This window comes from Nicotiana tomentosiformis, chromosome 10, assembly GCF_000390325.3.
Source record: "Nicotiana tomentosiformis chromosome 10, ASM39032v3, whole genome shotgun sequence".
Taxonomy (NCBI): Eukaryota; Viridiplantae; Streptophyta; class Magnoliopsida; order Solanales; family Solanaceae; genus Nicotiana; species Nicotiana tomentosiformis.
Window position 1 is genome coordinate 59,580,345 of NC_090821.1, and position 13,726 is coordinate 59,594,070.

At 35.7% G+C, this 13,726-nt stretch overlaps 1 protein-coding gene across 1 annotated transcript; it reads left to right on the plus strand.

Annotated features, from left to right (window-relative positions):
• The first annotated feature begins 13,029 nt into the window (after nucleotides 1-13,029).
• On the plus strand, nucleotides 13,030-13,629 carry LOC138900257 (uncharacterized). Its single transcript, XM_070186976.1, has one exon. The coding sequence runs from the start codon at nucleotides 13,030-13,032 to the stop codon at nucleotides 13,627-13,629; it is 600 nt and encodes a 199-aa protein (XP_070043077.1).
• Nucleotides 13,630-13,726: the final 97 nt, after the last annotated feature.

Consider the following 13,726-nt stretch of genomic DNA (forward strand, 5'->3'; position numbering starts at 1 on the left):
GGTTTGTGCAATGCACCAACGACTTTTCAAAGGTATATGATGGCTATTTTCATGGGCATGGTGGAGGACTACTTTGAAACTTTTATGGATGACTTCTCGGTGGTTGGAGATTCTTTTGATGATTGTCTTGCAAATTTGGACAAAGTGTTAGCTAGATGTGAAGAAACCAATTTGGTGCTCAATTGGGAGAAATGCCATTTCATGGTCAAGGAAGGTACTGTCCTTGGCCACAAAATTTCAAGGAATGGAATTGAAGTTGACAAGGCAAAGATTGAGGTGATTTCTAAGCTTCCACCCCCAACTTCGCTGAAGGGTGTGCGGAGTTTCTTAGGCCATGTGGGTTTTTACCAGCGCTTCATCAAATATTTCTCTAAGGTGGTTAATCCATTATGCAAGCTTCTTAAGAAGGATGCCAAATTTAATTTAATGATGATTGCATGAGAGCTTTTGAATTGTTGAAGCTCAAGTTGACAACTAATCCCATCATCACCGCTCCAAATTGGAGTGTGCCTTTTGAACTCATGTGTGATATAAGTGACGTAGCGGTTAGGGCTATTTTGGGGCAACGCATCAATAAGATTTTTCATCCGTTCCACTATTCTAGTAAGACCATGAATAGTGCCCAAGTCAACTATACCATTACGGAGAAAGAGTTCCTTGCTATTGTATTTGAAATTGAGAAGTTTCACCCATACTTGATGGGTGCAAAAGTTATTATTCATACGGATCATGCGGTGCTTCGTTATCTTATGAGCAAAAAAGACTCCAAAGCTCGGTTGATGAGATGGGTGCTCTTGTTACAAGAATTTGATATTGACATCCAAGATAGGAAAGGGAGTGAAAACCAAGTGGCGGACCACTTGTCTCGTTTAGAGGAGGAGGGGAGGCCGCATGATGGCCTTGAAATCAATGACTCTTCTTCCGATGAGCAACTCTTGGCAATTTCAATAAAAAAAGGTGCCATGGTTTACGGACTTAGCAAATTTTCTTGTGTGCGGAATCATTCCGGATGAGTTCTCTTCAAGCTAAAGGAAGAAGCTCAAAAGAGATTGTCAAATTGTTTTATTGGGATGAACCATACCTTTTCCAGATTTGTACAGATGGGATAATTAGGAGGTGTGTACCGAAAGAAGAGCAAGGTGATATTCTTGGGGCTTGTCATTCTTTGTCATATGGTGATCATCATGGTGGAGCGAGAACAATGGCCTAAGTGCTTAGTTGTGGTTTCTATTTGCCTACTCTTTATAAAGATGCTAGTGAGTTAGTGAAAAAATGTGATGAATGTTAGCGGGCCGGTGAAAGCTCAAAGAAAAATGAAATGTATCTCACAACCATTTTCAAAATTGATATTTTTTATGTGTGGGACATTGACTTCATGGGCCCTTTTGTGAGTTCTTGTGGAAATACCTACATCTTGGTCGCGGTGGGTTATGTGTCCAAATGGGTTGAGGCCATCATGTTACCCAACAATGAGGCGAGAAGTGTAGTGGCTTTCTTGAACAAGAATATTTTCACAAGGTTTGGTACTCCACATGCAATTATAACCGATGGGGGGTCACATTTTTGCAACAAAACGTTTGACACTTTACTTAGCAAGTATGGTGTTACTCACAAAGTCACGACTCCCTATCACCCATAAGCTAGTGGGCAAGTGGAAGTCTCCAACCGTAAGATAAAGAGTATCTTGTCCAAAATGATGAATATTAATCAGACAGATTGGTCCAAGAAGCTTGATGATGCATTATAGGCTTATCGGACGACTTACAAAACACCTATCGGAATATCGCCATACCGGTTGATGTTCGGAAAAGCTTATCATCTTTCGGTGGAACTAGAACACAAGGCAATATGGGCTGTAAAAAAGTTGAATCTTGATTCGGATATAGCCGCTAACTTGAGGGTTGCACATTTGAATGAATTGGATGAGTTCCGGTACTATGCTTATGCGAGTTTGTCCTTGTACAAAGAAACGATGAAATATCTACAAATATATTTGGAACAAAGAGTTCAAGGTGGGCAATCTTGTATTGTTGTTCAACCCAAGGTTGAGGATGTTTCCCGGGAAGCTAAAATCCAAGTTGAGTGGTCCTTTTGAAATTTTATAAATTCAATTGTACTGTTTCACGGGTAAATAATTATATATATCCACAATATGGCAAAAATGTATGTGCACTGGATATTTACATCAATTCTATTAATTTATCATGATTAAATAATAAATTAAAGTGAAAATGTATATTAATCACTTATGACTTATACGTTTTTTATAATTATGTTAATAAAGATATATATTATTGAACCGTATAAACACATGAGGCTGATAATTTTTCACCCTAGTGGTAAATTGGGGGAGCAACGAAAGAATAGAGGCAACATGCCGGAAAAAATAACACTCTAGCATGTTATATACAGTTAGGGGTATTAAATGGGCGGGTTGAGTCGATTTTGGGCGGGTCAAAATCGGATAAGTTAATAAATGGATGGGTCAATGACTCGCCTAAAAGATATATGGGCTGAGATGGACTAAAATTTGGGTCATAGCTCAACCCGCCCAACTCTTTTCAAGATCTAATTAATATGTATTATTTTCTTATGAATTATATAAGTACGAAATACAATTTTTTTTTCCTTTTGTTATGGTCATATATAACATATCAAACAAAAAAGAATTATTTCTAAGATATTTTGGCAAAGTTACTCATAGATCAATTTGGGCTAAAAATCAATCCACCTTTAAATGGGTTGAGAAAGATTGTGTCAAGATGGATTGAGCTCAATAAATGAGCGGGTCAATAACCAGCTCAACCTTGGACGGATTGGACGAGTCATTTAGGCTTGGGCCAAATTTCATAACCCTATATACAGTAATTAACCCAAATAGCCGTTCACTTAATCTTTTAAACTTAAAATAGTCGGCGAAGGTATAATATGTGTATAATCTATGTAATATATATGTATAACTGTGTATAATCAATATATAATCTATGTATACCGACTAAAAAAAGTAAACATTAAATCTGGCCGACTATTTGTGTAACAATCCCTATACAGTATATGTCTATACCATATTTGACTGATCACAAGGTTTTGAAAGAGATTTATAATGTCAATGCTACTAATCTCATAGCCTTAAGTTCTAGATTAATTGTTGCTGTTATGGAAACAAAAATATGTCTGACCCAAGAGTTCTTTTGTTTGATATGTTAGAATTGGTTAGATTTGGACGGATTGAGCAATGATCCGATTTCTAACCCATTTTGACTCAATTTATCTCGACCAATAATCTATTGACCCGCTTATTTTAACCTATCTAAATTCAACCATACCCACACATTTGACGCCCGTAGATGCACAACATATTATAAACAGAGCTCATATACATTGTATAGGAGGAGATTTACACAAATAGGATCATTTAGTGACACTATTTATGTTTTTCGTTAAGAAATGTTTTAAAAAATAGCTTGCTGTCAAATGTTTAAAGCATGTTGCCATAATTTTAAAGCATAATGCTAGAATTTTAAAGTACGTTGCCAGAAATTTAAAGCACGTTGTCAGAATTTTGAAAGTGTACTACCAAAATTGGAGCATGCTTCAAAATTCTGGCAATAAACTTTAAAATTTTGACGTGGGGCTACTTTTCCAAAATTTTTCTTAATGGGATCAAATATAAGCGATAATTTTATAAAGGTGTATAGGAAAGTTCCACTAGTACTATAAAGAGGGGTGTTCAAATCGAACCGGAAAACTACATCAAACCGAAAAGTTAAACGATTAAGAAACCCCATTTAGGTTTAGTTTGATTTGGTTTGGTATTGAGTAAAAAATTTCGAACTAAATCGATATATAAATATATAATTATATATAGACTTTTAAGACTTTATATAGTATTTTCTTTAAAAAAAAATGTCAAAACTCTCATGGGATGTAGTAATATTTTATAGAACGATAAAGTGCATCCATTTTTATTTACTTTAGATAATCGATTGTATCATCACTTTCTTATCAAGTTTTACTGAAATACGTCAATCTCTTTGTTCTTCCATATTCATATGTCAAAATCTATTAAATCTATATCTTTTTCGAATTTAAAAAGATATTTCGATAATTAAAATTAAATAAAACATATCATTATTTAGGTATCATATTGATTTTTATGTTTTATTATTAAATTTGGTTAACCTTGAAAGCGTACATCAATGAAAAATTATTGTTAGACGATTAAGAAAATAACTGTCATGTATTACTAAAAAAATTCTCCCATAAAAATATTTTAATATATTATATGTTTGTCAGTTTTTTGAATAAACTAAACATATATTCACTTATCAATTTTGGTTAGGAGAAAGAAAGGATAAAATGAACCAAAGTAACTTGCTTGTCATTTGAATTTTCTTCACTTAATTCCTTGACCTTAAAAAAAAAAAAAAAAGAAGAGTAATGAACGATATTATCCTGCAGTGGATACCAATTGAAGTGAAAAAATTTCAGCCTAGAAAAGACATCACGAAATGATGCTTTTAGTTTGTCAATATCAGTGAGTTCATATGAAACTACATCATAGTTTATACACAAACATATATACTTTTTTATTGAGTTATGGCCGACAAATTAAACTTGGATCAATTATTCTTCATAGTGCTTGTTTTTCTCTTGCTAGCTGATATATACTTGGTTTTTAAGCTTTGTGTGATCTGTACGTGGCAAAATCATATTTGTTGAAGACCAAAACAGTTCACAGGAAAGTTGTCCCGAGATATATCTTATTGGCGCGGACAAAGTTTGCACATTAAAAGTTAACAAGGGATAAAGCTACATATAAATTAACTGTAGAAGTATTTTTATTGGTGTTAGAAACTCAAAACGGATTAATATTACATCATATTAAAAAGGGTTTTGGCTGACTTTATGTTATAAGTTAACCGTATAAAGAAACAAGTATGGAGATGATAGAGAGCAGCTCTCAAGTTACGGTTCATGAAAAGCTAAGAAACAAATCCAACAAAGTGATGGTGAGAAACAGATCAGTTTACTGCCTTCAGTCTTTATCCGTACTTTGGTGCCACACACAAGAATCAAGAGGAAGCTTGTGAGCTAGTAACTATAAATACTCGGATCATGTGGATCATGTACAATAAGCTAATAAATCTCCGTGTAATTAGTTATGTGGTACTTAGTTTCGAATGACAGATTATTGGGTATTGCGATATATGGATATCCTTAGTGGTGCGAGATTTTTTGGAGAAAATCATATAAGTTTGACCTAAAGTAGACAATATCACATCATTAGCTAGCCAAATATAACAATGTTCTACCTTGTCATATGGATATTCGTACTGGCTCATGCAGTGCTCCACTAATAGAATTAAATTTTAAAGATTTCAATGAAAAAAACAAACTGTATCATTGGTGCACTTAACAACCTAGCTATAAAATAAGTCAATCTGATCATGTTTGGAAAAGCAAGGGATCGATATGTTCTTCTCAGGGAGGACAGGAAGTACTAGGGTAGGCATTCCTCCATAACAAGAGTATTTAACTAATATTTATATTTATATAGTTTAGTTTTAGGACAGATTCTTATGGTTTATTAATTAAGACAAGAATAAATAATTTCTCTTTGCTTCTAAAACAATAGAGTACTTCAACTACATGTGTTAAGTATAAATAGGGAAGTGGATTAGGATGAATCTGCAGAGGAGTTTGAGTGTCATATATACAAAAAATGGCAGGGAATAATGCCCTTCTTCTACTTATAGCTTTATTAGCTATCTCTAACATTTTCTCTTTTAATGCTGCTCCAATCTCAAGTACATAATCTTGATCACTTCTCTATCTAATTCTTGAAGTGGCTTAAGTTAATCATATGATCTGATTTTGTTTTTCATTGAACTTCATTCTTCTTGTACTACAGGGAATACGCGTCTGTTTTTGCATGAAAATCAAGAACTTCCACCACCTGCATATACTAACCAGGTACTTCTGCTGTTATATATTACAACAACATACTGTTATATATTAAAACAACATACCCAGTGTAATCTCATAAGTGGAGTTTGGCTTCTGAGAGTAGGGTTACTTCATGGATTTCTTGTTTCTGATCTCATTTTCTTCGTTTTGCGGGGATTTTTTTGAATATGATTGAAAGCAGATGATGAAATTGGAAGCTATGGAGGAAGAGTTCATCAATGAAAGGATGGATTTAGAGAGCCATGATTACCCTGGCTCGGGAGCAAATAATCGTCACACACCTAGGCCACCTATTGAGACTTAATATAATTATTAAGTTATTAAAAGTGTATTTTCTCTAATAATTTAATTATGCTTTTTAAATAAGATGGTGGTCATGCAGCAACTCCACTTTAAACCATTAATTGCAGGGTCTAAATCCCAACCAAAAAAAGTCCATTCTATCCTCAAAAACTTAAAAAATATAAGGAAAAAAAGGCCATCTTGCACATTTTGATGGTTAAAGAAAAGGCATCTTGCACATTCTGATGTAGTCCCTTTTAAACAATAATCTTGCTAATCTTGAACTTTCTTGAATCCTTTAACATTAATATGTACCTGCAGGTTGATTTAACATACTCTAAATTTCTTTCCAATAACGTAAACCTAAACATAAGACTATTGGGGACTATATGATCTTATCCACACTTTCCCTCTGAAAAAACTGAACTTTAAAATTCAATCATCTCTTTGTCTATCTAACTAAATCTGGTAACTAGAATATCCGATAAAGATTTAGAATACTAATAACTAACATAATATTTCCAATTGCTTTTATCATATCTGTATCGTATATTTCTCGTGTTGATCAACAATAATTACAGTTGGCGTATCTTGTGAGATATTTAATTCTGCCGGTATATGTTTGCACGTGAGATAATTGTCTTTTCGACGTACTTGCATTTCTTTTGGGATGGTTTCCCTTACGCTTGCAAATTTAACACTGTTTCTTTACGTGTCACATGAAAGAAATAGTGAAAACTGGAGTTCGTGTCTGTGTCACATCTAGGATCTTTAAGACCAACGAAATGCATTATTTGATTAAATCAGCTTTTTTCTGTTTTCTCCCGTAAAAAAGAGAAGAAGAAAAGGAAAAAGACAAGCTGGGACAGAGCATCAAATTTGGTGGAATATTTTTGACATAATTCAAAAAGCATAAAAAAGTAAGACTTATTGTGTAAAACCACCTGAACACTCCACAAATTGAAGATGGAAAGTAACAAAACAGATAATAAGCATTAAGTGAAGGAAGTGGATCTGAGGTGTCAGCCACTTATAATGCAATTACTAGCTCTGATATATCATCATCATTTTATTCTTCTATTTTCTTTTTGTGATTTTGATGGGAAAATTAATACTCCACCTCTTCTTTCCTTATGAAACTTGTCATCATGGCAGTTTTTAAGGATGACCTGTAACTTGACAACTAGTGATAGCAAAATGATTAAAATAAAACACTTATTCACGATATTATTCACTAAAAACATAAGTCGAATAATGGGTTTTTTAAAAACGGGTCCAAATATAGATAAGAACTGTATTATCCATTTAGAAAATGGATAACCAATGGATAACTAATGGGTTAACTTTTACATTTTAAAGCCTCAAATTGGGGATTCCTCAAGTTTGTGAGACTAAGAATTCTCTCAAAAGTAATCATATTCAAGAAGTCATGGATAATATGGATATCCATATTATTCGTCACTTAACTTATTTTTTATCTGTAATAAATATGGACCGGGTCGGATAATTTGTTTGTTTTTATATTAACGTTTTCGACCCGACTCATATCCGACCCGACCCGTCATTTGCCACCCCTATTGACAACCAATATATTTGAGGGGAAAATGCCAAAATGTCCTACTATGCAAAAAAGATTATTTTTTATAGTGAAAACTATCCTCTATAGCCCATCAAAATTTTAATAGCCCATGTTTTTGCACATTGACACAAAATTGCCCTCCGGCCCAAACATATTACATCTAATAGCTCGAAATGTCTATTTTGTATATTTTTATATAGTGACAGTCTATTTTGTATATTTGTTATATAGTGATAGTCTATTTTGTATATTATTTTATATAGTGGCAGTCTATTTAGTATATATTTTGTATAGCGACAGTCAATTTTGTATATATTTTGTATAGTGGCAGTCTATTGTATATAAATTGTATAGTGACAGTCTATTTAGTATATTTTTTGTATAATGACAGTCTATTTTTGTATATATTTTGTATAGTGACAGTCTATTATATATAAATTATATAGTGACAGTCTATTTTGTATAATTTTTGTATAGTGACAGTCTATTTTGTATATATATATATATATTTTGTAATATACCAATATTCAAAAGAAATGCTCTCCAGTCTAATACATAATCTAAAATAACTTTTAAATATTAGCCTCATATACAATTTTTTATAAAAAAGTTGGTCCAAAAAAGAGATTGATAAAATATTCATGTTTGATATGCATGGGTTGCAATATAGGATAGGGAGAGTACTTGATACTTGAGGGCCAAATGGGAGCCAACCCTCTACAATATATTACAAAGAGGAAATGGCAATGATAAAAAAAAAAAAGCAATAAGCTTCTATGGAGGTAAAAATCACTCCTCAAAACTCTTAAACGCTGGTATTTATAGATAGAGCGGGATTTTAAATTCCAAACGATCAAAGAGCCATTTTAAAATGCAGCAGAGAAATTGGTCGTTTGTATAGGCATATCTCTAGAAAAAGATTAGAGAAGGGGCTTCACGTGATTTGCTTCAAAAAATATCAGAATTATTTGGCTAATTGTGTTGACCAAATCTCGTTGCAGACGAGAGAGTAGAAAAAGTCATGAGTTTTGAAGGGAAAATCGAGAGAGACAACAGGCTTACTCAAAATTGGAGGGGGCAAGCTTCGGCCATAGTCAAAAACAAACTGAACTTTAGCATAGAAGGGGAAAGGGTTGATAAGGGGGGTGGTAAGAAGAGAAATAGATTAAAAATCTAATTTTTGTCTCTAGAGTGAGATATTTAGGATTGCAGGTTTGGTCTTTTGATCGTTTGGGCTTGGACTTGGACTGGTAGCTTGGTCATAATTGATATTAAATGGACTAGCTAGTTAATTGGCTAGCCGTTATAATTGATTTTGGGCTATAAAATACATATTACAATTTGTGGCTAGCGGCTGATATTAGTTTCTAACGGATGACCATAAATAAAGTTTGCTCTTATTTATACCCTCCGTTATACGCCCACTATTACCCATGAAGTTATAAAATTGATGCAAATATACCCCTTCTCCGTTAGGATTCTCTACCTTGGCCACACCATGTTCGTGGCCTTGCATTTTGCTGAGATGGACGTTATGTCGCATATTTCCACATCAGCGTCCCAACCAATATTTTACCCTCTCCTTCTTCCACCGCCACCTCTTCCATTACCCAACCACCGCCACCATCACCTTTTTTTTTTGCTTGAATTGATATTTTGTAAGTTGAAGCTCATGAAGAGTTCCCCAGTTATATTAGTTGGATTCGTTTTACTGGCTCTATTTTCTTCCCTTAAAGTGGGTAAAATTGGATACACAGTTTTGTTTATTTCGTTTTTCGTTTGGATATAATGTGAAATTTTGGTCTTTTTCCACTTTCAGTTTTTTTTTCTCGGTTGGATGTATGTTGTGTTTTCATATGATTTGTTCAAACAAATCTGGATGGCTAGTTATCTTTTCCATTTTCTCAATTTTTGTAAAATTTCTTTAAACTCTTCATTTTTAAAGTGAATTAAGAAACTGAAGAGTGTCAATAATCCAACTATAAAACTTTTAACTTTACGGTGCAGAGATGAGCTTCCTTCCTAGAATTAAAGCTTTAATGGGTTCCTTTGCCTTCCCTCCCTTTCTTAGGAATATACAAGCATATGTGTACTGGAGAATCTTTTTTTTTTTTTCGTTTGTACAATATGTCGAGATAACAATATATTATGTGTTCTATTTGCTTAATAGAATTAATTAGTAAACAACTTCCTTTAATTTTTTTTTTTTTTGGTGTAAACGGATGATCTCTTTTGGGAGACCGAGTGAAGGGGAAGGTGTTGGTGGAAGAAGTGGACGGTGATGTGGTGTGCCACATGGTGTCTATATCAGCGAAACGTTATGCCATGTGAGATGGTGTGGCCACAGTGGAAGGTCCTAAGGGAGAGAAGTATTTTTGTGCTAGTTTTATAATATCGGAGGTTAAGAGGGACATTTGTGACCCTAAAAGTTAAAAGAGAAATTTCAATCACAATAGTCAACTTTTTGCTTTAGAATTGAAAACATCAATCTACTATTCAGCTTAAAAATTAGCCTATTTATGTAGCCATTTTTTTTTTTTTTTTACCTATTTCATCACATGGATTGTCGAAACTTGCTTCTTAGCCCAACGTGAGAAGAGAATATATCTATTTAGCTCTCCTAACTTCAATTTCAAACTCTTACTTTCCGATTTAACTTGAATTAATCCCTTAACATGCAAGAAGTTCGATAGAAAGTTAGTTTCCACCCGTTTCCATTGTCCCAAACCAGAGTCAAGACAAATTTAAACGAATGTCTTGCCTTAGAAATGTCTATAGGGTAAAATTAGTTTATATTAAATGATCGAATGATTGCATGACACGTGGAATCGGAGGTAGACGAAAGATGAATCGAGTGAAAACCAAGACCGAGGACAACAGTTTCTGTTGGTATCGGGTAGATCCCGAAGGGAATGCAGTCAACGGAAGCGAACGAATGTTTGTCATCAGATGACATTTAATAAAGAATATTCCTCAATATTAAATAAGCAGCCGTTACAAAGAATTTTGTCATTCATGACCTACCTTTAAATATTCATCAATGACCCCCATTATTATCATTTAAGAGGGACTTGATCCTAGCAACTTGTTTCCTAGGTATAACTATAAATAGGGGCTTCAACAATCATTAAAACGACACCAAATCTGTGACAAAACTTATGTTATACTTTATTCTCAAGAAAGTAATACAACTTTGCTTTCTGCCTGATATTGCTTTTATTGCGGTTCTCGGAAGCATTGCCCCTGGAGCCAAATTTGCTACTTCCTTTAATTTTAATGCTAAGTCTTATTTTCAATCTAATTTGTTTATAACTGTGGGTCTAATCGGTTCGCTTGTCTATAAACCACGTAACAAATTCAACTATCCCATTTTACGGGTAAACAGTTTGGCGTCCACCGTGATGTTTGAAAAACTACGTAATTGAGTTGATCCTCTCATCTATCACTAACTTGTCTGATTCTTTGTTTCCTAGCAAAAATTAAAAAAAAATGGCAGCTAACGATGTCAACATCGCGCACAACATTGAGGAACACAAAAATCTGCATCAACATGAGGATTCAATTAGTGACACCGGTAACAAGGGGAACGTAGCAACTCCGGTCCATGGCGGACAATATCCCCGACATGTGAGGGAAACGACTCCCGATGACGCTGAGGACGAGCAAGTTGCGAAAACAATAAGGATCTTGAGAGAGCAACAAAAAATCATCATGGGCCATCTTTCAAGGTAGGACCAGGTTATGACGGAACTGACGCAGGCATTATCAGGCGCTTCCAACAACGCAAACGGAAGAGACCCAGCTCCTCCCGGTATTCCTGCAAATCAAGCGGCTCAAAGAGTTGATAATAACACCCTGAGGGGTAAGGTGGGCTTCGACAGAGCCGGGGAGACTGGTAACGAATCCGGTAACGACAATGGCAATGATCCCTTCAAAACCGAACTCATGAGATTCATGAGAGAAATGAAAAAGCGGATGGATCAGAATGCGAAAGAGTTACATACTCGAATGGACTAAATTTCGGGTGCACCACTAGTGTTGAAGGGCCCGGACTCGAAGAAGTACACCCAATTGCCTTTTAAATCGAGCGCAACACCAGAATTGACTTTAAAACGGTTTAAAATACTGGACAAACCGAAGTACGATGGGAATTCTGACTCTTAAGAGCACATCACAACTTATACAACGGTAGTGAAAGGAAATGACTTGGCCCAACATGAGATTGAGTCAATTCTGCTGAAGAAATTCGAAGAGACCCTCACGAAAGGGGCCTTGATATGGTATTCGCTTTTACATGAACATTCAATTGATTATTTTGAAATGCTCATAGATTCTTTCATCGAGGCCCATACTGGGGCCAGGAAGGTCCAGGCCCGAAAGGCGGACATATTCAGAATTTTGCAATGAGAGTCTGAATTGCTGCGTGAGTTCGTGATCAGGTTCCAGAAAGAAAGGATGGTGTTACCGACCGTGCCAGATGAATGGACAATTGAGGCATTCACTAAGGGTTTGAATCCAAGGAGCTCCGACGCCTCCCAAAAGTTAAAAGAAAGCATGCTCGAGTTCCAAGAAACCACATGGACGTACGTCCATAACCATTATGAATCAAAGATAAGGATAGAAGATGATCATCTCACTTTCCTGACATCAACCAAGGGTCGGGACCAAGACAAGAACAGGGATAAATTTAAAGATGATTTTGAGGTAGACCGGCGATCTGCTAAGGGCCGATTCTTATCGTACGAGAGAGCCGAAGAACATGACATCAAAGGGTTCTGATCCGTGGATAAGTTCGCCCCTGATAGAAGAACTGACCGCCACCGAAACAACAGGTCATTTTAGGATAAAGAGGTATCGGGTTCCCGGGTTCCACTTATCCCAGGCTATCGGAATATAATTTCAACGTTAGCGTCATGGAGTTGGTATCAGCCATGAGGAATATCAAAGAGGCACGATTCGCGAAGCTGATTAGATCTGATCCCAGCTAAAGAGATCCTAACTTGTGGTGCGAATATTATGGGACTCATGGCCACCAAATTGGGTACTACCAATATCTGCGTGAGGAAGTGGAAACACTGTTAAAGAACGGCCATTTCAGGAAGTTCTTGAGCGACAGGGCCAAGAATAATTACTGCCGCAACCAAGACAACACAGAACCCTCAAACATAGGGGAAGACCCTCCTCGACTAACTATCAACATGATTTTCGGAGGGAATGAGATTAACAGTATAACTTTCTCAATATCCAAGAAGATGAAGGTATCAGTGACTCACAACAAAAGACTCCGGGAAGTCGTCGAAGATGACATGATCACCTTCACGAAAGAAGATGCCGATGGACTTCTCCTGCCGCACAATGATGCCCTGGTAATTTCTCTTAACATTCTAGATTTCAAGATTAAACGTGTTTTGGTTGACCCAGGAATTTCAGCCAACATCATTCAATGGAGAGTGCTAGAAAAATCCAAATTAACCGAAAGCATTATTCCGGCGATAAAGCTCTTCGCTAGGCTCAATCTGGCAAGTGTGACAACCCGAGGGGAGATCTTGCTGCCCACGAACGCTGAATGGGTCATGAAAACCACCTTGTTTGAAGTGGTAGATGGTGACATGGGCTACAACATAATCCTCGGTAGACCATGGTTGCATATGATGAAGGTCGTGCCATCAACTTATCCCCAACTGCTAAAATTCTCGACCCAAGAGGGAATCAAGAAGATAAGTGGAGATCAACCGACAGCAAGAGAAATGAATGCAATATCAATTTTCAGCAGTAAGGGTAAGGAATCCAACAGATAGCAATTATAGGAATCGACGCCTACTCTCGAGCCGAGCGAAAATAATAAAGATGAGGGGTCGTCGGAATCCTACCAGGTACCGAGATACTTTCAGGTAC

What these genes read in the sequence shown, in the direction of transcription:
- LOC138900257 (XM_070186976.1), top strand. Translation starts at nt 13,030, where the DNA reads ATGATTTTCGGAGGGAATGAGATTAACAGTATAACTTTCTCAATATCC.